Source organism: Saimiri boliviensis, chromosome 15, assembly GCF_048565385.1.
Source record: "Saimiri boliviensis isolate mSaiBol1 chromosome 15, mSaiBol1.pri, whole genome shotgun sequence".
NCBI lineage: Eukaryota > Metazoa > Chordata > Mammalia > Primates > Cebidae > Saimiri > Saimiri boliviensis.
Window position 1 is genome coordinate 54,427,872 of NC_133463.1, and position 22,890 is coordinate 54,450,761.

At 39.6% G+C, this 22,890-nt stretch overlaps 1 protein-coding gene across 2 annotated transcripts in view; it reads right to left on the bottom strand.

The window, feature by feature from the left end:
- The window catches only part of DPYS (dihydropyrimidinase), an 84,991-nt gene that overhangs the window by 27,194 nt on the left and 34,907 nt on the right, over positions 1-22,890 (bottom strand). Inside the window, exons 5-8 of one of the 2 annotated variants that reach the window (XM_074387036.1) lie at positions 21,886-22,042; positions 20,344-20,485; positions 16,634-16,776; positions 16,336-16,443 (exon numbers count right to left, since the gene is read on the bottom strand). In XM_074387036.1, the coding sequence (XP_074243137.1) occupies positions 16,336-16,443; positions 16,634-16,776; positions 20,344-20,485; positions 21,886-22,042 (550 nt within the window). The remainder of the gene's footprint in view (positions 1-16,335; positions 16,444-16,633; positions 16,777-20,343; positions 20,486-21,885; positions 22,043-22,890) is intronic. The other variant, XM_010349284.3, reaches the window with a different exon arrangement.

Genomic DNA, 22,890 nt, shown 5'->3' on the forward strand with positions numbered 1-22,890 from the left:
ATATGATGCTAATAGGTAAAAATATTCCGTTGCAGCTTCCATTTACTGCATGCTATTAAACCCTATGCAAGAAGTTTTTCATACATTATTTTATTCAATCCTCATTATTTAACCCTATGGAAGTAGAGTCTTTTTTAAAACGTGTAAATGAAGCAATAGAGGCTCAGAAAAGCCAAGTAACTCACCTCAGAGGATAATACGAGTGTGTTTGACTCAAATACGAAGTGCTTATCACTGTATAGCATCTCTCACTATAAGTGATCCATCCAGAACACAAGTCTAGAGCTAAATGCACATTTATGTAAAACTTTAACCCCTCTTCTTCCAGAAATATTAAAGCACTTTAAAAGGAAAATATAACAGGAGGTAGGATAATTAGGGATAAAAACAGAACAGGAAAATATTAGAAAAGATAGATGGTACCAGGTACCTGTGGGTCGTGTAATTTAGGTCTACATAGGAGATTATACTCAGTAGCTTAAACTCCTATAAACAACATTTCCCCAAAAATAGGCAACCAAAGAATGAATCCATTTAAGGCAAGTTGTCATGTTTTCTTTTAGGCTATGCATACAATTTATTCTCATAGGTAACAGAAAAGCAATAAATGAGGTATGAGAAGAGAAGAAGGTTTGCCATATTTTAGGAATTGGAAACGCTGCTATATTAAAAACAAAACTACAACTTGATCTTTTATCGTTGCTGAAAATCATTCGTGGATCATTAAACTCTTCTCGTCTCTGGTTTCTCTCTTAAATGAGGGAGAATAGTATACTAATTAGGCTTAAAACATTACCATAAAGAAAGCTAGGTTCCAAGAAATGGGTTTCTTATGTCCAGAATCTTAAGACCACTATTTCATAGCTCTAGCCCACAAACTATACACAACCCTATTCACTTCTGGCTTGAGACAGAAACAAACAAACAAACAAACAAATCATCTTGATGGAAGAATGGAGAAAATCCCTACCATTCGATGGGTTTATCATACATTCATTTATTTAACATGGATTTATTGATCACCTACTCCATGCCAGGCATGGTTCTAGATACGGAGGATACAGCAGTGAACAAAGATAAAAATCCATGCCACCATGGAGCTCACACCCTAGTCATGCGATTTCTGCATTTGGAAGAATCTCTTTGTTATAAATATGATTCTGACATACCTTAGTGAACAAAGTCAATGTTTCAATAATAGTAACATGCTTGCAGTACTTTACAGTTTATACAGAACACTTTCATGTAACTATAGCATTTATTTCTCAAAAGAACCTTAGGCACTTTGCAAGAAATGTGACAGACCCTTTAAATAAAGACACAAATAATATTATGTTACCAAAAGAAACATGAACAAAGGGGGCATGAATAGATATTTCTTCATAAGAAAAAAACCCCAATGACTAATAAACATGAAAAAGTGTTCAAATTCCTTAGTGCTCAGATGTATGTAATTCACAGCTGAAAGGTAAAAATTTTTACCTGCGAAAGTAGCAAAAATAAAAGGAAAAATAAGAGATTGTGCTGTGTAAAAAGATTGGACCCTTTGAAACAGTAATTTTCTCTTAGTAATCCGTTCAATGGGAACAATCAGAAATTTGGTTTTAAGTTTAAAATAGCAAAAAATTTTAAAACTCCAAGTTACCCATTACTATGAAACCTAAATTAAGGACATAACATTAAAAAATTATATAGAAATACTTTTCTTGAGGGTAGCTCATGCCTGTAATCGCAGCACTTTGGGAGGCTGAGGTGGGTGGATCACTTGAGGCCAGGAGTTCAAGACTAGCCTGGCCAACATAGTGAAACCCCATCTCTACTAAAAGCACAAAAATTATCTGGGCATGGTGGTGCACGCCTGTAATTCTGGCTACTCAGGAGGCTGAGGCAGGAGAATTGCTTGAACTAGGGAGGCAGAGGCTGCAGTGAGCCAAGATTGGACCACTGTACTCCAGCCTAGATGACGTAGAAATCAATCAATTAATTAATTAATTAAAAAATAAAAAATCTTAAAAAAAAAAACAAACTAAATGTGCAGGACAGGCAATGTATAAACAGGGATGAAACTGTAATTGACAACAAACTGAAATTTGGGATAATGGCTGAATTTTTCTAAGCTTTTGTTCCTAGAAGGCCCCATTATAAAAGTCATTTACTTTGGTATCTCCCTACTAGTTTGTAACTCTCTAGTGCTTTATCACTATATTCATGATCATGATATTAATGTTTTTTAAAGTCCTATTATATATCAGGCAGCATATTAAAGGTATTAACTTCTCACCAAGCCCCAAAAGTTACTACAATTATTATCATATCTACATTTTACTGGGGAGGAAAGAGCCTTGAAGAGGGTAGTAACTTGCCCAAGGTCATGCAGCTGGTGCTGGCATAATTGAGATTTAATCCACTTGCCTAATTTGGCTCTAAATGCCATGTCCCTTAACCATTGGGCCTAATCTTTTAGCTTGCATTATAGTCATTTGAGTTATTTGGGGTGTTTCTTATCTGTCTAATTAGATCCTAAATTCCTTTAGTGTAAAAATTTTTTCACTCAACTTTGAGTACAATGTATTGCATCCAGCTGGAACTCAATAAATGCTTGGTTCATACATGAGCAAAGCTGCAGTTGTTTTGAAGTCATTTCTGACTCCTCTCTTTTACTCCATTTCCAACCTTCCACCAGCCTAAATGAATTCCTTCTTTTTCCTATTTTCCAGGACTTCATTTTGTTTGCTCTATTCTTGTCTTATCCCCACAGGCCAGACTCCTACAATAGCCTCCTGACCCATCTCCCTGACTCCAATCCATCCTATACACTCATCACCCTAAAATACGATTTAGTCAGATTTCCCCAGCAGATGGTCCTAGACACAAGACTAAAACCCTCAGCCCTAGAGTGATCAGGGTAGAGCTCCTAGACCATCACCTTTGACCAAAAGCAACCTCCTATAGTGACAGTTAGTGTAGGGCTCAGACTGAGAGTGTTTCCAAGGACATGGGAGTTTCAGTGCTAAAACTGGGGAAGTCCCCAGCAAACCAGGGTGAGCTGGTTATGCTGCATCCTCCATCCCATCTCCAAAGCCCCTTCTCTTTACAGCCATGTACTCTACAAATAACACCATTTTCTACTGGTGCCAGGCAGATTGGGAAGCACAGATTGAGATAAACTCAAACCCTCATTCAACAGCTAATGCTGCCTCACATAAAACCTGCTATACTTCACCTAACATTCAAAGCCCTTGGCAGTCTGACCAGGACAAACCTCATCTTCAACTCCTCTCCATCCTGACTCCTCTGCTCTTTCTCCAGTTTTTGTTACCCCGTGACTTTCCCATTTTCCTCATTTTCCCCCACCTTCACCATCTGGATGGCTTTACTGTTCCCATCCACCTCTCCAGAGCCACCTTCAAGGATTTGGTTAATGCAAAGCCCCTTCCAAGCCCAAACCAGTCTTCTGTGAAGTCTTCGCAGACGACCTCAACTCAGGACAAGTATTTGGACCACCGGTTTGTCAAGGAGACGAGCACATGAGACCCCCTCCACCTCTGGTACTGATGTGTTGAGCTGATATTTTTCTCTTCCAAAACTTAGTTATCCTTTTCTATGTTTATATCTTTGTCTCACCAAAATGCAACCTCTCTGATGACAGGTATTACATCTTATGTCTCCCACGGTACTCAGTAACTTCTCCCACATTTCTTACACACAATGAACATGCAATCAATATATGTTTTCAGACAACTGATTAATACCGTCCTCCTCCCCCTCACCCCACCCATGTGAGGAATTCAGCAATCCTTCCACACAGATAAATGCTCCATTTGTTTTTCTTGTGGGTAAATTGCCTTCTCGTTATTCTGCCTCCAGAAACTTAGCTCTCTTTAAATAAATGCCTGGTAGGAGGACAGAACTGAGAGCAAAATACGAACATTTCCCTTCCCTGGTGAGAAGAAAAGGGCACAGTCATAGCGCAGGATGATAGCGGGGGGCTCACGGGAAGAAAAGATAACAAAAACGTAAGAAACCACCTTTAAGAACTTTTGGAGAAGGAAAGAGCATTGCAAATATGGAGAACGATAGAGAAAAGGTAGGGAGAAAAGAACTTCACAGGAGAGGAAAAATCAAAACAAAGCTATCTGTTAGAAGACAGCCAGAGAAACATGCTGAGAGCCCAGCAAAAATGCTCGGCTCTACCATGTGAGGAGCAGCCTGTGTGATCCCCTCAAGGAGGCGCCTCCTCCACGCAGACAGCATGCCTCAATAACACATTTGGAGAGGCCCTTCCTTGCCCAGACAGCATGTGGCCCCAGTTAACAGACTGAAGGCAGGCAGGGTGAACCAATGGAAAATTTCCTTCAGGCAACATAACCTCAGCATAAAAAACAGTATCGATCCATTTGCCTCCCAGCCAAAGAGAAATCAAGTTAGACAAAGGAAATTAGGCAATAAGTTTAATGTGACTCCAGTTGCAGCTGCAAAATAAACCTAATGTCCTCTGACTCTCCTTCCCATGTGCTATCTGGTTTGCACAGGCCACTTCTTTGGGAGGGCACCAAAGAAGTGTTCTGCAGGTACCTAAAATCTTTTAAACTTAGAAGTCAACTGCCTGCTGGTGTTCAAAGAAGACCCACCGTCAGCAGGATATGCTCAGAACTGATGTCCAGGAGTGTTGGCAGATTTGCAGGGATGCAGGCCACGTGCCTGCCAAGTGCACACTTGTAGCCAGTGACAGAATGCACAATCTGTTACCCTGGCGCATGGTAAGGAAGCACTGACCTCGGACTTTCAGGTTCTATGTGATGAGATCAGGAAATCAAGGGCCAATGCGAATGTTTGTGGAAATGTGTAGCTATAAAGAGAGGTCCGGATTAATAGGAAACAGTTTTATGTCCATGTACAGGCGTCCCGGGTGGGTGCCAATATTATCTATTTCAAGCACTGTGTGTGCAGTTAGAATGATGAAATAGGTGCAGACTCAAGTCACCAAATAGGTGAACATTTGGCTGTGTCACCTCAGGGGACCAGAAGGGGTCCTGAGCCTGTGTTGTCTCCACTTCCTCCCGCACTCACATTCCAGGTCCGGGCCCACCCCTGCCAGGGTTGCAGGGCCTACCAGCTTTGTTTCTGTGGCTCTGGTGTGGTAGATCTGGACAGAGAACTTTCTGATTGGTGGGCTTACTCTGGCATTGAGAGCTAGTACCGGAACCATCAGAATCACAACTCAAAACACAACTGGGGCAAAAAGCAAAAGCTACCACCTCTCTGCTGGCGATGCCCTTATCACCCGGGTAAAGAATGGGATTGTGCCTAATCACTTTGTTGCCACCACCTACTATGTCTCTGGCACACAGCAGGGCCCAAGATATGGTTTGTAATGACTGAATAAGTAAATGTGGAACAAGATAAAAGTGTAAAAGGGACAAATGAAAATTTCTGCATTTAGTTGCAAAGATCCAAAATTCATATGTTTCTAGTGGAAAAAATGTGCCAGCATTTCATGGAAAACAAATCAGGGGCCAGATGAGTGCCCCAGAGAAATGGCCACACATATATACAAAGACATACAGTGTCTGAAATACTAAAAAATTACAAACGACCTAAAAGTCCACCAACCAAAGAATATATCATCAATTAGAGCATATTCATAAAGTGGAATACTATAAAGCAGTGAAAATGAATAAAACAAACTACACATTTCAACATAGATAAGTCTAACAATTATAATACTGAGAAAGTTGCACAATACACATTGTATAATTCATATAGAGCTGAAATACACAAAAATTTTATGTATATTACATATCATATTATATAGCATATAAATATATATGCATGCCTTAGAAATGCATCTGTATATAGTGAATAGGAAAAAATGCATGGAAATGATAAACACCAAACTGGGTAGTTGTTGAGAGGAGGAAGGAGATACACAAGTGTTAGCTATAGTACTTTTGTTACCGTTTGTTTATATTAAATATTGTACTTTTTAAAAAATTATGGACATCGTAAATTACTATCTACTCGAACAGACTTAAAAGTGTAACACAGGAAGCAACTATTTACTATAATCCTAGTCTTTTTAATGACTCTGATGTTTAATCAAAAAAGACCCAATATAAGTTTTTTAATTACTCACTGAATAAATGTGGTAAGATATTAAAACCTCATGTAATTGCTCACAATCACTGCTTCTGACACACAAGGTGTATTCAAGGAAAATGTTATTTAAGAAATGCAAAGTTCTGCATTTACTTATAAAACCAATCAGCCCTTGTGTGGAGGGGCGGGGGGTGGGGAGGTGGGAAGAGATAGCATGGGGAGAAATGACAGATACAGGTGAGGGGACGGAAGGCAGCAAAGCACACTGCCATGTGTGTACCTATGCAACAATCTTGCATGTTCATCACATGTACCCCAAAACCTAAAATGCAATTAAAAAAATAAATTAAAAAAAAAAAAACAAAAAAAAAACAATCAGCCTCAGATATTCCTGCTCTGATGGTTTTCCAGGCAGGCACATGTCTAGTTCTGGAGCTCACATGTTTGCAGGACATGGACAAGCGTGTGTCAAGAGAAGGGTGGGTACAGAAGTGGTCAGGTCATTGAGATTTTGCTACTCATGGGCCTAAGGATCTGGTGAAGAACCTGGGAATGCTTATCTGGTATTGCGAAGACTTACTTGGAGCCAATAACTTTCTTCAAACATTTGAATGAATAAGTGAAAGGACTACCATATGCGAGTGTAGGTCTGCATAATTCCAAAGGATAAACATGTTAAGGGCTAGGAGGAGGTAATTTTTAATGCAATAGAAAAAAATAATGTCCTCACAATTACAGGCATCCCAGAAAGAAATGGACTACTTGGTTAGGTAGTAAGTTTCCTGAATTAGCAATAATCAAGCAAAGGTATAAAGAACTCCATTTGGGGGTGCCAATTGAACTTTTTGAGTCCCAAAGTCTTATCTAATTCTATGACTCTAAACCAGTGTTTCTCAAACTTAAGTGTGTATCAGAAGCCCCTGGAGGGCTTGTGAAAGCCTAGATTGCTGGACCCAACTCCTAGAGTTTTTGAGGCAGCAGCCCGGAGAGTTGGCATTTCTAGCAAATTCCCAGATGATGTTGATGTTACCAGTCCAGAAACCATACTTTGAGAACCACTGCTCTTAAAAAAATAAAAAATAGTAAATCAGAAAATCTTCAGTTTTTTTTGGTGTTTTGGTAAGGCCATTAAAATGCAGGCTCTTCCCTGAATTACTTACTGCCTCCAAATAGACTTCCACTGTAGTCTTCTAGATGGAGGTGATCATTTTTACAGATGATTTCTTGAAAGGCCTTTGTAGGAAGCCAAGGCTCTTTGCTGTGCTTCAAGAATATAAGGACCTTGGGATTCTTTTGAGATACTGACATTAAATTTCTTTTGAACCATTTTCACTCTGCCCTCTATTTTCTCTGTAACCAGTGGCCATAATTTTAAAATAACTGGCCAGAATTAGAGATGAGTCTGGGTCCAAAAAACAGAGTTTTTGGACTGGTATAAACCACATTCACGGAAAGGATCTGACCTGGTGTAAATCACATTCACGGAAAGGTCTGGTGATGCCAACTAGCCACTGTGTCTGGAATGCATCTTTGTCAAGCACTGCTTTGGGGAAGAAGACAGAAGTGCTGAGAATTCTCTTCTTTTCAATTCAAAGGGGGAAGAAATGTAAAACATGGATCTTGAACCAGTTCCATGGGCAGATAAAAAAAGTTTAGACAAAAATGTTAAATCACACATTTGTCCATTAGTATCTGCTTTCTTCACTCAACAAATGACTATTGAGCTTCTATATATACCTGGAGCTATGCTGAAACCTAGGGATACAGTTGTAAATAAGACAGGCAAATGCCAAAGAGATAAAAGCATATAATCTATGTCAGCTAGGAAGAAAAATACAGCAGGTGCTTAGTTAGGAAAGCCTATGTCTTTCACACAACCTCGCTTGGTGCTTATTTTATGCCCAATGCTAATGCTGAAAATAAACTGCTTATTCTGGCCAAGGCAAACGATCAATGATAGAATGGGTTACTGTGATTCACTTCCAAGCTGCTTTTCTTTTATAATTTGGTGGGGGAATGCAGCTATTAGTAAAGTCCCCACAAATCATTTCTAGTTCACTTGAAAGGTTCAGTTGCGTAAGAACACGTTTAAATAAACAACTTAGAATACAGAGTGGTTAAAATTGTATGCATATGTAATCAGCAAAGCTAGCTTTTTTCATACATAGTCCAAACTTGTATTTTAAAGTAAATGTCTTCTGAAGGCCACAAAATGAATCTTAGGAGGTTTGTTTGAACAGTTTCACTGCTAATAATTTTTAAAAGGTGTCAGTTCTGGAGGCTTAGGCTATCTTAGCTGAAATAATCCATCTAAGCTTCCCAATTTTAGTCATTCTAAATTTTGGTGATGAAAATTAAAGGTGTGCAAGAAATCTGGGAGACAGAGTTTTTGTATGAAATATAATTCTAGTAACTTTTGGTGCTGTCTGACTTAAGTCATTATACAAAGATTTCTGACTCACAACTATAGCTAATAACATCTACCACTCATTCCACAAACTGACCACCTACTACTGGTGACCATCTTTTACCACTAACTGACCACCTACTACATGTCAAGTGCTATTGAACACTACATACCAAGCATCTTGTGACATTGCTTTAAAACTCACAACAAAGCTAGGAAATAAATAGCATCATCATGCCTATTTTACAAATAAAAAAATTGAACTTCTGAAAAATTAAGTGACATACCCAAGGTCATATTCAACTCCAAGTGGCAGACTAGGAACTTAACACCAAAGCCTTTCTCTTTACTCTATGGTACTGCTCCCCCAATAGCCCAGATGGCAGGTTTGATTTTGTGTGGATTAGCAAAAGATATTTGTTCCTCAAGGTGCTTTGCTATCATGTGCTAGAAAATTGGCATAGTTGCTACCCACATCTGTATCTATATCTAGCTGTCTATCCACATATATCCGGTAACTATGATGTGAAGAATGCCCCTGTAACTGTGCAAAGGGACAACTTGAACCACCTTAGGCAGCAGCCCTGATACCATGTTGCAGCCCTGGTACTGTGTTGCAAGACATCACAGTGACAAATCATGGCATAAATCATAATCATTTCCACTCATGCACCCAGGAGGAGACCCACACAATGCACACTGGGATGCTTGTGGGTGTGGGGAGTAGTGGGGGCGTTAGTGACAGACACTCTTAGAAACAGGCATGAAGAGCAGCGTCTTTAGGCCGATCAACTGTTATGAGCAGGATCACAGGCTGCTGTGCTGGGGTGTGTGTGTGTGTGTGTGTGTGCATGTGCACACTTACTTTGAGGAAGAGGAGGATTATAATGCACAAATTAGTCAGAGGATACACAATGTGCAACTTCAAGGGAGAATGCCTCATACCTTCTATGAAACAGTCACTGGTGATGTAGCTATCCTAATAAGCCATAAACATCACTCTTTGCCAAAGGGCACCTGACTCCTCCTTTCTTCTCCCTCCTCACATCCTACAATCCCCACTACCCAAGGATGACAGTCGTTCTTCCCCTGCTTTATACAGAGGCCCCCTCTAGAATCCAGAGACACACATTCGTAAGCTGTAAGCCATTACTCTTCACTGAATATAAAGTTAAATTCATTTATCTCTATGTTCAATGAGAAAGAAAAGGAAATTAAGCAGGAATGATGGCACAATGCCTTCAAGAATGGTGTATTCAAGGTCAAAACCTGCCATAATTGAGTTAAAAAATAATAAATGAAAATATGCCTGCTCTGCAGAATACGGTCCAGCTAGAAGTCTTCATTAAATGTTCCAGTGCACACAATGTGTTAGCTGTGTGTTTGTGTGCTTGAGATTCTGCGAGATATCCTGTAGCTCATAAATACTGAAAAGGGACAGTTACCATAGTAACTAAGTGCTATTTAATGAATACCAAAGAACCGAAGCTCCGAGGATGGTTTTAAATTGCCAAAACAGGAGTTACTGCTGCTGCTGTGGGCTTGCAAGTAACTGACATGTTACTCTCTCTAATAAGATTTTTAACAAGTTGGCCAATTTAGCTGATCTCTGTCTTGACCACATGATACCACAAGATTCTGTCTTAACGCCACATGAAAAGCATGTTCCTGATTTCTTCCCCTGACTCTACATATCAAGACATTCTATAGAAATGAGTCAAACATTCAGATAGGGAAAATGTCCTTAAATTTGAAGTTTTGACCCAAGTAGTGAAGCACTAGGACACACGCCTCCGTCATAAGCAATAGACACTGGCTCAATGAGCCCTCAAGCTGAATACAGCAGGCTCTTTTATTCCCGAAAAAGGTGAATGCTCCCTCTACATTAAACGCAGTTTGTTCTTTATTGTGCAATGGCACAGAAGAGCTATTGCAGTTGATTTTTGCAGGAACTTTTTACAGGCTAGTGACGTCTTAGGTAATCTTTCATCAGGATGTCCAAACCTTCCCTACTACGCCCACTCCCAATTCTCTCTCGCCATCCATCACCATATGTCAAATTCCTCACCTTGGAATCATCTGGCTTTTTACAGATTTAAAGGTAAAAAATAAGCATGGCTGCCCTGCTTTTCTTTCCACTTGTCTCCCCTGGTAACTTTAACATGGTCCATTTTTAAGGCTACAGATTGTGTGGCAAGCATACTTACGTCGACATGCCATTAATAAGTAACAGGAATTTTAAAAATGAAAACATCTATGTACCACGAAGCCAAAAATCATTAGCAAATGCATCCGTTCTCCAGAGGCCGGCTTGTTCTTGCATAACGAGCAGCTTGAATGGCCTGGTTGGAGCCAACCGAGCTCAGTGTGGGCTGTGGGCGCCCCCTTCAGTATCTAGGGTGCAATGCATGTTGCTTTCCTTTTAGATACTTAAGTCAGCTGGTCAATTATTTTTGCTAAAACAGTTCAAGGAAATTCTGTAGGAAAATTTTGGCCAACATCTAATGGTGTGGTGAGACAAAAACCCTGCACATTGCCAGCCTACATTTAATGTTAAAATCAGGCATATAAAATTTAAAAGGGAAGGTTTTCTTGCAAGAAAAAAAACCCCTATAGATACATTCATTTATTCATTTGATTAAATGACACTTCTGTACCAGGTGAACTCTATTTAAAATTGCCTCTGTCTGTGATAAACACAATTAAAAGTGGAGACAGCCCACAACCTCTTCACCTTCTCATTTCCTTCTACAGCCTGAACCTGTTCCCTCTGCCGTGCAATGCCCGGCCTTAACTGCTTCTTCCCAGAACCCCCAATCAATGCCTTGGTTAACCTCACCTCCATGTTTAGTCCTGACTCACAGATCCAAAGACTTTATTTACTCGCCTCTCTTGTCCGACTTCATGTCGATGAACCTCTCTAACTCCACAATGATCTTTCCTCTTTTAACTTCTGTGTCATCTTGTTTCTGTCGCTCGTGTGATATTCTTAACCTATTCCTTCTGAGGCTGAGAATATTTGACTTTACATCTCCTCTCCTAGACAGCTTCTTAAAGGCAGGGCGTGGCTGTTGTATAAGCTTGACCCTCAGCGTGCGGCTTGCGGAGGTGCTCCTCGTGCAGAGTGAATTTGTGAATGAAGGAGCACACAAAGGCGACTCATTTGGCTTCATTTCTTCTCTCTAAGAGCTCTGCGAACAAACTCATTGCTCCCAACCTCAAAAATGAAACCTAAAGAAAATAAGACCAGCGAGATAGTTCTTCCTCCTCTCCTTGGAAAATCCTTTCTACTTAAATTCATCTTTATCCATTCCTTCTTCCAACACAGTCATTTACTGATCACATGCAGTAAGTAAAAGGCATGAAATGGGAAGATGTTATTCTTACTTTTCCTCTCACCATAGCTGGTGCTGAATAAAATCTTTCTAATTTTCCTTCATGCCATGTCTTAGTCTCACCGACTTTTGATGCTGGGTGGAAGGCTGCATCCTTCTCATTCACCTGTTCAACCACATTTACTGTGCTGTTTCTCTACGCTGAACCAAGCTGGGCCTAAGTCATATAGGATCAACTAAAAGAAAAATCGAGAGCGTAACTCCTCACTCCTTGAATAAGGGCTGCACATAGTGACTTCCTTCCAAAAACTACAGCATGGGAAGGGGTGGGGAAAATAGCTGTATGGTGGAGAAACCTGGCAAATACTACCTCAGCCAATTTCTCCAGGTCAACACCAGCAGTGGTAAGTCATGCTCACAGTATGTCTCTTGATGCAATGAGATGAAAATGGTTCTTTACTTCTGTGGTTTTCCTCCCCCAAACCCACAATCCGAGGCTTATGATGAGAAAAACATCAGAAAACTCACAACAGAAGGCCATTCTACAAAATATCTGACTGATATTCCTCAAAACTGTCAAGGTCATCAAAAACAAAGTCAGAGAAATTGTCACAAGTCAAAGGAGCCTAAGGACACATGACCATTAAATGTAATATGAGATACTGGAACGGAGAAAAACAGGCAGAAACTAAGGAAATACGATAAAGTGTGGATTCTAGTTAATAATAGTGTATCATATTGGTTCATTAATTGTGACAATGTACCATACTAATGTCAGATAATAATAGTGGCAACCAGCTGTGGGGTACATGAGAACTGTCTTGTACTATCTTTCCAACTTTTCCGTAAATCTAAAATATTCTAAAATGAAACATTTATTTAAAAAATGGAACTAGACCTCAAGAATATTAATGAGGAACAAAAAGAAGGCAGATTGTGGTACAGGATTGTAAGTGGGTTTGCGGGATTCAGCAGAGCTCAGGCCACCAGGTGAGAAGAGGCAGACGGTGGTGATGGTAGGGCAGTGTCTGAGGACAGTGGAAAGCTATGGATGATTCATGGACAGTTAGAAAAGGCTAAAAATATTATTGCACTTCAGAAAGGTCCTAGTTGAGGTCATCAGCATAAATTTTGGTTGGGAACAGCCAGCCCAGATGAGCAACTTTCTCATAACAACCAGGCCAAGAATAGAGAAAGCTGGTGCTGCAATCGACCCAGATAAGGGCTCAGTATACAGTTTCTGCAACAATCTCTCTCTCTTTTAACATAAACCACAATAAACATTCTTTCTCCTTGAATTCTTCCAGATTCATTATTCTATGAAGCCTGCTCTTCAACAGCCTCCTTCTCTCCTTTTTCCCACATTCTGCAGTGAAAAAGATGAATAATGATAGTGCAAAAACATTCTGATGATGGCTTAGAGAAAAATGTTAAATTAAAGGATTAAAGAAGCAAGATCTAGAACAAGTCAAAGGAATCCAAAGGAGGCTCAATCAATTCAATATACTCTGAGAATATTTTTCCACTTCCCAAAAAGAAAAAAGAAAAACAAACAATAAAACAAGAAAAGAACAACAAAAAGGTCACCAGCTTTTTAAAGGGAACTAGAGTCAGAGAAATAGAACCCCATGGTTTGTCTGCCTTCTGATCACCATAGGCAAACTAGCTAAGAACACCTAAAAATGAAAATGTCCTGCAAAGAATGAAACCAGTCAAACTAGAGAAATGGAAAATAACCATAATAATACATATCTTGTCTTTGTGTAAAACATTCTTAGTTGACAAAGCATTTTCACATGTATCTCACGTGATTCTAACCAAAACTTTGTGAGGTAGGCATAAAAATCCTTAGTGATCTCATTTCACACATGAGAGAGTGGATTTTCAGAGACTTTAAATGGCCTTTGATGGATCTGGGACCAGAACCTACACATCAGGCTCGGGGGCCTATGCTGGTTTTCCTTATGTCTGGCACGGAGGTGTGCACAATCAGCAGACATAGATAAAGAAGAGCTCATACTAGTAAGATAATGCAGAATATGTGTCTTTCCCCCAAAAGACACATATACAAAATAGAAATATTTAATTTTCTGTTATCATTATTGTGATAAATATATTTGATCATTAATTTGATGAGTAATGTCCTTCATAAAGTGAAGGACGGAAATCATATAAGAAATGTGAAAGAACTTAATGAGAGAATGCCATAGAAAGAAATGTAAAAGCATAGAAACTTTTTAGATTGACCTTAAGTTAGTTATTCTTAGACTAGAAATGAGAGAAATTAAGCAGGTAATATATATAGATCCTTAGAAAAAAATATACACATCTGGATCATTATGTGCTATTCTGAAACAACTGAATAGGAAAGGAAGGACAAGACAATGTTATAGAAATCAGTAGCAAAACTTGTGAGAAAGTGGGCTAAATTTATATAGTCTAAAAACATGACTCAAAGAGACATAATCACAGCCTATAAATATCCTCCAAGCAGCAATATGTGGTAAATAAAGGAAGTGAGTTATTCACAACCTTAGGTTCAGGACAATCCCTCTTTGTCCAGTTGTCTAGGGAAGACAGTGCTGTACCCCTGAGCTGGTGTCATCCTTAGAAATTAAAACAGCAGACAAGGGCTCACAAGGCTGGTCCCTGCTGGAGATACTCAGGAGTAGGATTTAAAAGCAGCAGCACATCGAATGGCATCCTAAGACTCTCCATATCGTTAGGAATTAGACTGGAGAGTCTCACGACACAATAAAGTATTTTCATTTTTTCCCTCACCTTTGATAAAGAATGACAGAGAATGAAATCAATCCAAAAATGCTTTTAGCTAGTGGCTCACCTGATTGGAAGACAAAAAGGAATATGAAAAGTCAAGAATATTATAAAGTGCTCTGCTTTGCTATCAGCACATAACGTAGTAGTGAGTCTCATGAAAACACAGCCAAGTTTATGAAGTCAAAGTCACTAGGTCAGGGTTCTCATAGCAAACCTGTCACTTACACTGTTGTATAGCTATAGTTTTCTCATTGTCATAAGGTAATCAATATTTGTCTCTCCTGGTAAAATCACATTTAAGACACCAAAACATTTTAAAAACCCACTGAGAGCTGTGAAGTACAAATTATTATTGATGATTAACATTAGTATGAGGATCCCTGATGTTACACTTTAAAAACATCACTTTTCACAAATATTCCTTTCACAGAATACTTTTCCTCCTTTTGAAAATTTCTAAGTTTTCGTATAAAAGCTCATGATCTCCTTCAGCCACAAGTTATTTCAAAAGGTCTGCATGGTCCCAGCCCTTGAAGTAGCCTAAATTGTTTGAATTACAGCCAAGATGGCCCTGGGCAGGCCCCTGCTGGGTGTACAACAACCCTCTGTAGAGTGATATTTTAAATATCAGGAGTTCTCTAAACACAGCATGCTTAACTCAGCCACAGAGCAATCCAAATCCAAGCTTTTTTTTTTTTTTTTTTTTTTTTTTGCCTTTGCCTTTCCAAGCACAATTTTTCTACGCTTGTAGAGAAGCTGCCTACATTTGCTTGTATTTGCCTTCATTTTGTATGCAGGGAGAGGGACCTAGATCATTTGACAACCATCCTTAAATGGGCAATACGTCCTTATTAACATAAGAAAGATCTTGAGCTGTGTCTTGTTATCTTAAGATATTTATGAAAATAAGATGTTTATAATATCCTTTATGGCATTGCATGGATTGTACCCAGTGATGAGGTGATAACGCTGAAGTGTTTCACTGAAGGCTGCCTGCTTGCTATGACTACAGCCTGCCAACCAGTGTGAACTGGTCCCTGGGTGGGAACAATGGGTACACACAGAAAGTCAAGCAGAAAAAAAACAAGTATTTTCTATGGGAATATCTGGGACTCGTTTTTCCGCTTACAGCAATGGTAGCTTAGTGCTTCAAATGGTCATCGTTTCCCCAGGGGTAACCCACAAGCACTTCAATTGAAGCTGGGCCTTTGTGACAATATTAGCCCAAGAAACTGTAGACTTTTGTTTACTGCAATAGAAGCCCTAATAGACTTTGAATAAATGCCTGTGCAAGGAGGCAGAAGTCCATGCAAGCACACATACAGACAGACTATTAAAGCATATAATGGGATTATCTCCACTATAACTGCAAAGTTTATGAAAAACACTGTCAGGCTGCAGGTGCTGCCTGTGCTAACATCCTATAAGGAGACAATAACAGAGCTCCAGCCTCTATTGACTGCTTTCCTGAGTTGGTGGAATTTGCCATACCTGCAATATTAACATAGAATTATGGAAATTGGAAACAAAAAAGCTGGAGTCTACTAGGAATGATAGGCTGAAGATGAACTCAACTGGAAAATTTGGCTAACTGAAAGTGACATCCTTTGTGCTGGAATTTTTCTAACTGAAAGCTTTAAAAAGGCTGTAATTATTTTGAGTTTTCAATTCAGCCCTTTTCAAACTAAGCCTTTTATTTCCTTTGTTGCTCTGTACCTTTCTTCCATGTGAACTCGGGAGTTTGCCAGGCACTGAAGCGGTAAATTCATATTGGTTTTATATACAGATCCATTGTCAGATAATGCAACACAACTTCTGCATCCTCTATGCCAAGAAAAACAAAGGAATATTTGCACATCAAAACCTTTATCTTGTGTACAGGCTCAAAATACCTGAGCACAGCCAAGTAAGTCATCTAAGGAGAAATGGCTGATTAATGTCAAAGCATTATTTCTTTGCAAGTTAGTACATTTTCTCCACCATGAAGCCAAGGAATACAAGAACTTAGACTTACCTTGTGGCTTTTGGGTCCCAAATCACGATGTCAGCATCTGATCCTACAGCTATTCTTCCTTTTCTTGGATAGAGATTAAAGATTTTGGCTGCATTTGTGCTTGTGACTGCCACAAATCTGTTTTCATCCATTTTACCACTATGCTGTAAAGCAATTCAAAGAATCATTCTAATTATCAAATATTAAAAACTATCCTATCAATAAAATGACAAGACTTGCATCTCTTAAACAGAACCGCACCTAATTTCTTATAATGTGGACTATCTGAGGATGCTGATAAGTGTTAAACAGTCAAAATGCTAATGATGGAGATGATGGGGTAACATATGGAAGCCTGAAGATGACTTTTCAAAAGCCCCACTAATTAGCATCCCCACTAATTCTTCCCATTTATCCTAGAATCACACAAATTGTTATAGGTGACAGCTAAATTTTGGTAATAGTATTTTTGATTCTCATTTAAAGTTTGACACTACCACATTTATAATCTGGCTTATTTATTACACACCTAAGATTTATGAGATAATCATGTAGGCATTAAATAGAATATTATGGAGTGAGGACAGGTGACAATGATTTTTTTTTTTTTTTTTTTTAGATGGAGTTCTGCTCTTGTTGCCCAGGCTGGAATGCAATGATGCAATCTCAGCTCACTGCAACCTGCTGCCCAGATTCAAGTGATTCTCCTGCCTTAGCCTCCCAAGTAGCTGGCATTACAGGCATGCACCACCATGCCTGGCTAATTTTTTGTATTCAGTAGAGACGGGATTTCACCATGTTCTTCAGGCTTGTCTCAAACTCATGACCTCAGGTGATCCATCCACCTCGGCCTCCCAAAGTACTGAGATTACAGGCATGAGCCACCATACTCAGCTGACAACACTTTTAAATCAGCTGACAGTGCTTTTATTGTTTTGTTTTGTTTTAAAATAATATTATAGAGTGAAGATAGGTGACAACACTTTTAAATCAAGTGACCGTGCTTTTATTTTTTATTTTGAGACAGGGTCTTACTCTGTTGCCCAGGCTGGAGTGCAGTGATGTGGTCATGGCCCACTGCAGCTTTGACCTCCTTTGGCTCACGTGATCCTCCCACCTCAGCCTCCCAAGCTTTAGGTTGGTGCAAAAGTAATCGCAGTTTTGCCATCACTTTTAATGGCAAAAACTGTGATTACTTTTGCACCAACCTAATAGCTGGAATTACAGGTATGGCCCACCATGCCTGGTTAATTTTTGGTAGAGATGGGGTTTCACTATGTTGCCCAAGCTGGTCTGGAACTATAATCCTAACAGTTTGGGACAATCCACCTGCCTTAGCCTCCCCAAAGTGTTAGGATTACAGACAAAAGCCACCACACCCAGATTCAACCCTTTTGAAAAGATAAAAAAATCAACTCAAGAGGTTCAATTTTGTGGAATTGAAGTTTTACATGAACCAACAATTACGGATAGTTTATTGCAAGAGATTTTAATACAGACACAAATCAGAGTGATGTGGCTCCTCTAAAATAAAATTTTTAAATGTTAGGGGCTTATCCCTATTTACATGGTAAGAGGGTACTTAAGGTTTATTTAATAATCAAGGAGTCCTTGCTTTAAAAATGACTAAGAACCATGCCCTGAAAGTAATATTCCCATAAGTAAACCACATTAATGTTTCATAAAATAGCATGGTTTTCTATATATTATTAAGAACTATTCAGTCACTATAAAGACATTTATACACTTGGAAACTATATAGATTATGAAAATCTGCTATCATAAAGATATTCATTGTAATAACACAAGTTCAAGTGGAAGCTTCAACTGTTGTCAAGAAAATCTAAGTGGAGAGAAGTCATCTGGGATAGAGTTGGAGTGGAGGAAGAGGGAGTAAGGAAAATAATCAGCAGAAGATGGGGCTACAGAGGTGTTTTGAATATCTAATTGTAAGCTAATGATTCAACTATCATCCAATAAGTAATGGGGACAAGTAAGGGGTTTTTGAGAGAACAATAGCATGAACAGAACTTTATTTTTGAATGAGAACTCCCATTCAAAACCTATCCTCACTCTATAATATTCTAAACAAAACAATACACAACAATAAAAGCTTTGTCAGCTTTTGTTGGTACAGGACAAGAGTTCTTGTCTTGGAGTAGAGAAGATATTGTAGCAAGTGAGACCCTGGAGACAGGGATGAGCTGTGAGATTATTTCAAAGGTCCAAACAAAATATCAGCCTCCAACTAGGATAGTAGCAATGAAGAAAGAAATAAGGAGGTGCTTCGGAAATAAAATTGACAAGACTTGGTGATTAATTCATTAGAGTTAGAAGCATGTGGCATGTGTAGGGTAAAAGTAATCGAAAAGGATTCTTAACTGTGAGATACAATTAATGTATCATTTGAGGGAGGCATCCTAGGAGATGGGTGAGAAGGGCAGGACAATGGGGACCGGAAGTCTAACCAGGCAAGTCCCCTCTGCTGGTCTTCACAGCTCCACATGTCAACTGGCTGGACAAGTTAACACATAGACATTTAGTCATGATTCTTCTTTTAGTCATGCACATTTTAAAATTCTTTTTTCACAGACCTTAAATTATTATTTTTGTGACTTCATACAGAAATTTTAAAAATAGGATATCCATGGGTTCTTTAAGAAATGACATCAGGTCAGGTGCGGTGGCTTCTCAGCACTTTGGGAGACAGAGGGGGGGATTACCGGAGGTCAGGAGTTCGAGACCAGCCTGGCCAACGCGATGAAACTCCCTCTCTACTAAAAATACAAATATTAGCCTAGCATGGTGGTGGGCACCTATAATCCCAGCTACTTGAGAGGCTGAGGCAGGAGAATCTCTTGAACCCAGGAGGCAGAGGTTGCAGTGAGCCAAGATCGCACCACTACACTCAAGCAACTCTGGGCAACAGAGCAAGACTCCATCTCAAAGAAAAAAAAAAAAGTGACATCAACAGAGATTTCATGAAAAGGAAGTATAAACAGAATGAATCTCCTTCGTGTATTATTTATTTATTTATTTATTTTTGAGACAAAGTCTTGCTCTGTTGTCCCAGGCTGGAGTGCAGTGGTGTGATCTTGGCTTACCACAACCTTCGCCTCATAGGTTCAAGCGATCCTCCTGCCTCAGCCTCCTGAGTAGCTGGGATTGCAGCCATGTGCCACCACGCCCAACTAACTTTTATATTTTTAGTAGAGACAGGATTTTACCATGTTAGCCATGTTGGTCTTAAACTCCTGACCTCAAGTGATCCACTCACCTTGGCTTCCCAAAGTGCTGGGCTTATAGGCATGAGCCACCGTACCCGGCCCCTTCATGTATTTTCTATCATTTCAAATATTTGTACCAATGACACATGAGGCATTGGAATTCAAGAACATGAGAAATCAAGAAGATGGGCTATGCCATTTCAGAGAATTCAAAAATAACCCTCTTTGTACGATCTTAATTCTTCCCCTAATGTCTCTGCAAAATGGTGCCATGCATCCTCTAAACTAAAATAAACTACGCAGACAGAGAAGATTATTTCTTTGCTGATGCTATACTGAGGGGTGGAATGGTGGTGGAGGTGATAGTATTACATTCCTAATATCCTCCCTAGTAAAAACAATCAAAAAGCTACTGTATGAAAATTTGTGCCACTCTGGTCCTCAAATGGGCAGGATCCTGGCTAAAGAACTAGGCAAAATAAGGTTGGGACATGTGAAACCCACCACGCCTTTCTCCCATATTACTGACATCCGGTCTTCAACACCATTCACCCCATTGGGGATCTTGGTAAAATCATCCTTCCCAAGAGCTTTCTGGCAAGTGTTGAAAGTACAATGATCAGTCCCTGTTGTGGTTAGATCATCACTGTAAAATAAAAAAGCATGAGAGTGACAGGGTGAGTATACAGAATACATTAGGGGGAAACTGGCTCCCTTCTCAACTGAAGTCAGAAAAATGCAATGGAGAATGAGCAGTTTTTTCAAGAACATATTTCACACCTCTCCTGTCTCTATTCTAGGAAGCACCTTCAGAGGACACACTGATAGGAAACATGGCACAAGGCGGGTTAGGAAGCATGAGTTATAAGCTCAGCTCTGTCACTTAGTAACTGTGATATGTGCTTATCTGAGACTCTGTTTCTCATCTAGAAATGAATAGTTACATGTACTTGATGACGATAACTTCAGAATCACCAGCAATAATATAAGAGAAAACCCCTCGTCAGCAGAATACTCCACAAAGACATCACCATGGTGATCCTCATGAATGGAGGGCAGGTCCTCCAGGTCAGTCTCTAACCACATGGCCACACTGGGATGAACAGAGGGTGAGATTAGCTGAGGATGCTAAAATCACCAGGGACAGGAATCCTGCTTTGACTTGCAAGTAATCTTGGGGATGCTGAATCATGAAAGAGGAAGGAAGCTGAAAGAAATGGGCAAGTGAATCCTGGTACAGTCTGTCATGATACATTCTTAGCATAAGACTGACTATCTATGAATGGCAAGTGTTGGGATGCCCATGAACGGTTGGATTTTCTCTTTTCTTTCTTTCTTTCTTTTTGAGACAGAGTCTTGCTCTGTCACCCAGGTTGGAGTGCAGGGGCACTATCCTGCTCACTGCCTCTGCCTCCTGGGTTCAAGTGATTTTCATGCCTCAGCCTCCTGAGTATCTGGGATTACAGGCATGAGCCACCACGCCCAGCTAATTTTTGTATTTTTAGTAGCGATGGGGATTTGCCATGTTCGCCATGTTGGTCTTGAACTCCTGGCCTCATATGATCCACCCACCTTGGCCTCCCCAAATGCTGAGATTACAGGCATGAGCCACTGCACCTGGCCCAGGAATGGTAGAATTTTCAAGGAAAATAATCATACCTTCCCAGAAAGTAACAGTGTTACGTACACAACAACTTAGTCCCCACATTATATCAGCTTACAAAATTCAACAATATTCTGAGAAAAAAATAAGGCATAATGAAGAGCCCTGGCTTTGGGCAACAAGAAATGAAAAAAGTCAGAAAAGAGTAAAGTTTCAGTGAAAATGATCTGATTTCTCTGAGTCCAGAAAAGGCTTTGACAACATGTTACAGCATAATTAAGTCAATGTTTTTTGCTCTGCAGATGAGGGGTACCCAGGGCCTGTCAGGCCAAGTAGAAGAGAATATTGGGAGGTCAATGGAGGGTCCAGATGGGAGGACAAGCTCCCCTCCACCCAAACCTTCTTTTGGCAATATGCTTCCCAGTCATCTGCAAAATGATTACTTAGCCAACAGATTCATGAGGAAGTCGGGTGTTGAAGGGTCTGGTCGCAACGGTGGACCCATGACGTGGTGGGCGGCATGGTGCCATTCTTTATTCCAGTAGTGAGTGCCATCTGTGCCGAGACTGGCCGCAATGGGTTCTCCATAGACCACCTTCCCTGGAAAGATTAAAAGAAGCATTCATCACTTTAATTCACTCTTAAGAAGACCATCTAACAAACACAGAAAAATTAGACTTCTCTGCCCTAGCAGAGGGTAATCTCTGCAGTTTAGCAGAATCCCAAACTATGATTTACTTTTGTGAACAAGATTTAAAAACCCATGAAGAACATAAATATGAATAAGAAAGAAACCTCTGTAAGTGTAAGCTGTTCATATTTTAGATCCATTTTTATTGCCATATAACTTAGCAAAAGCTGGCCGGTACAAGAGCCATTCTAATGAAATCTTTTCCAAAACCCTACCAGATAAATGCTATTGTTATGTCCCTTAAAAGATGAGAATAAAGCTATGGAGTAATAACTTCTCAGCATTTACATCACATACACTCCATGTGGTGTGGAGGAGGTAGGATTTGAACCCAGGCATATTGACTCCAGTGGTCCTAACTTTTATGCTTTACTACCCTGATGACAGATAATTATTAGTTAGGTCATATGGAATTCAACCACAGTATATCTCTACTGCAAAGCAATTGATAACCTTTTCACACCCTTGAAAAAAAGTACTTCTCAATAAACTTGTATTAAATGAAAGAACACTCAGATAATAAAGTCTTAGCCAGAAATGCATATTTTAAAAATCATGCAAATGAGGCCATCAAGAAAAAAAAGTGTACAATGTTAGAAAAGTTAATAGTGCACAGTGAATTTGAATTTAAAATCAGAATCCTATCTCTGATTAGCATTTGTCAGAATAATAGGTTTGCTGGCATCAACCTGATCATATTCAGGCAATCATTAAGGAGAGTGCACAGTAAAGAGATGCTGGCATACTAAATTAGTTC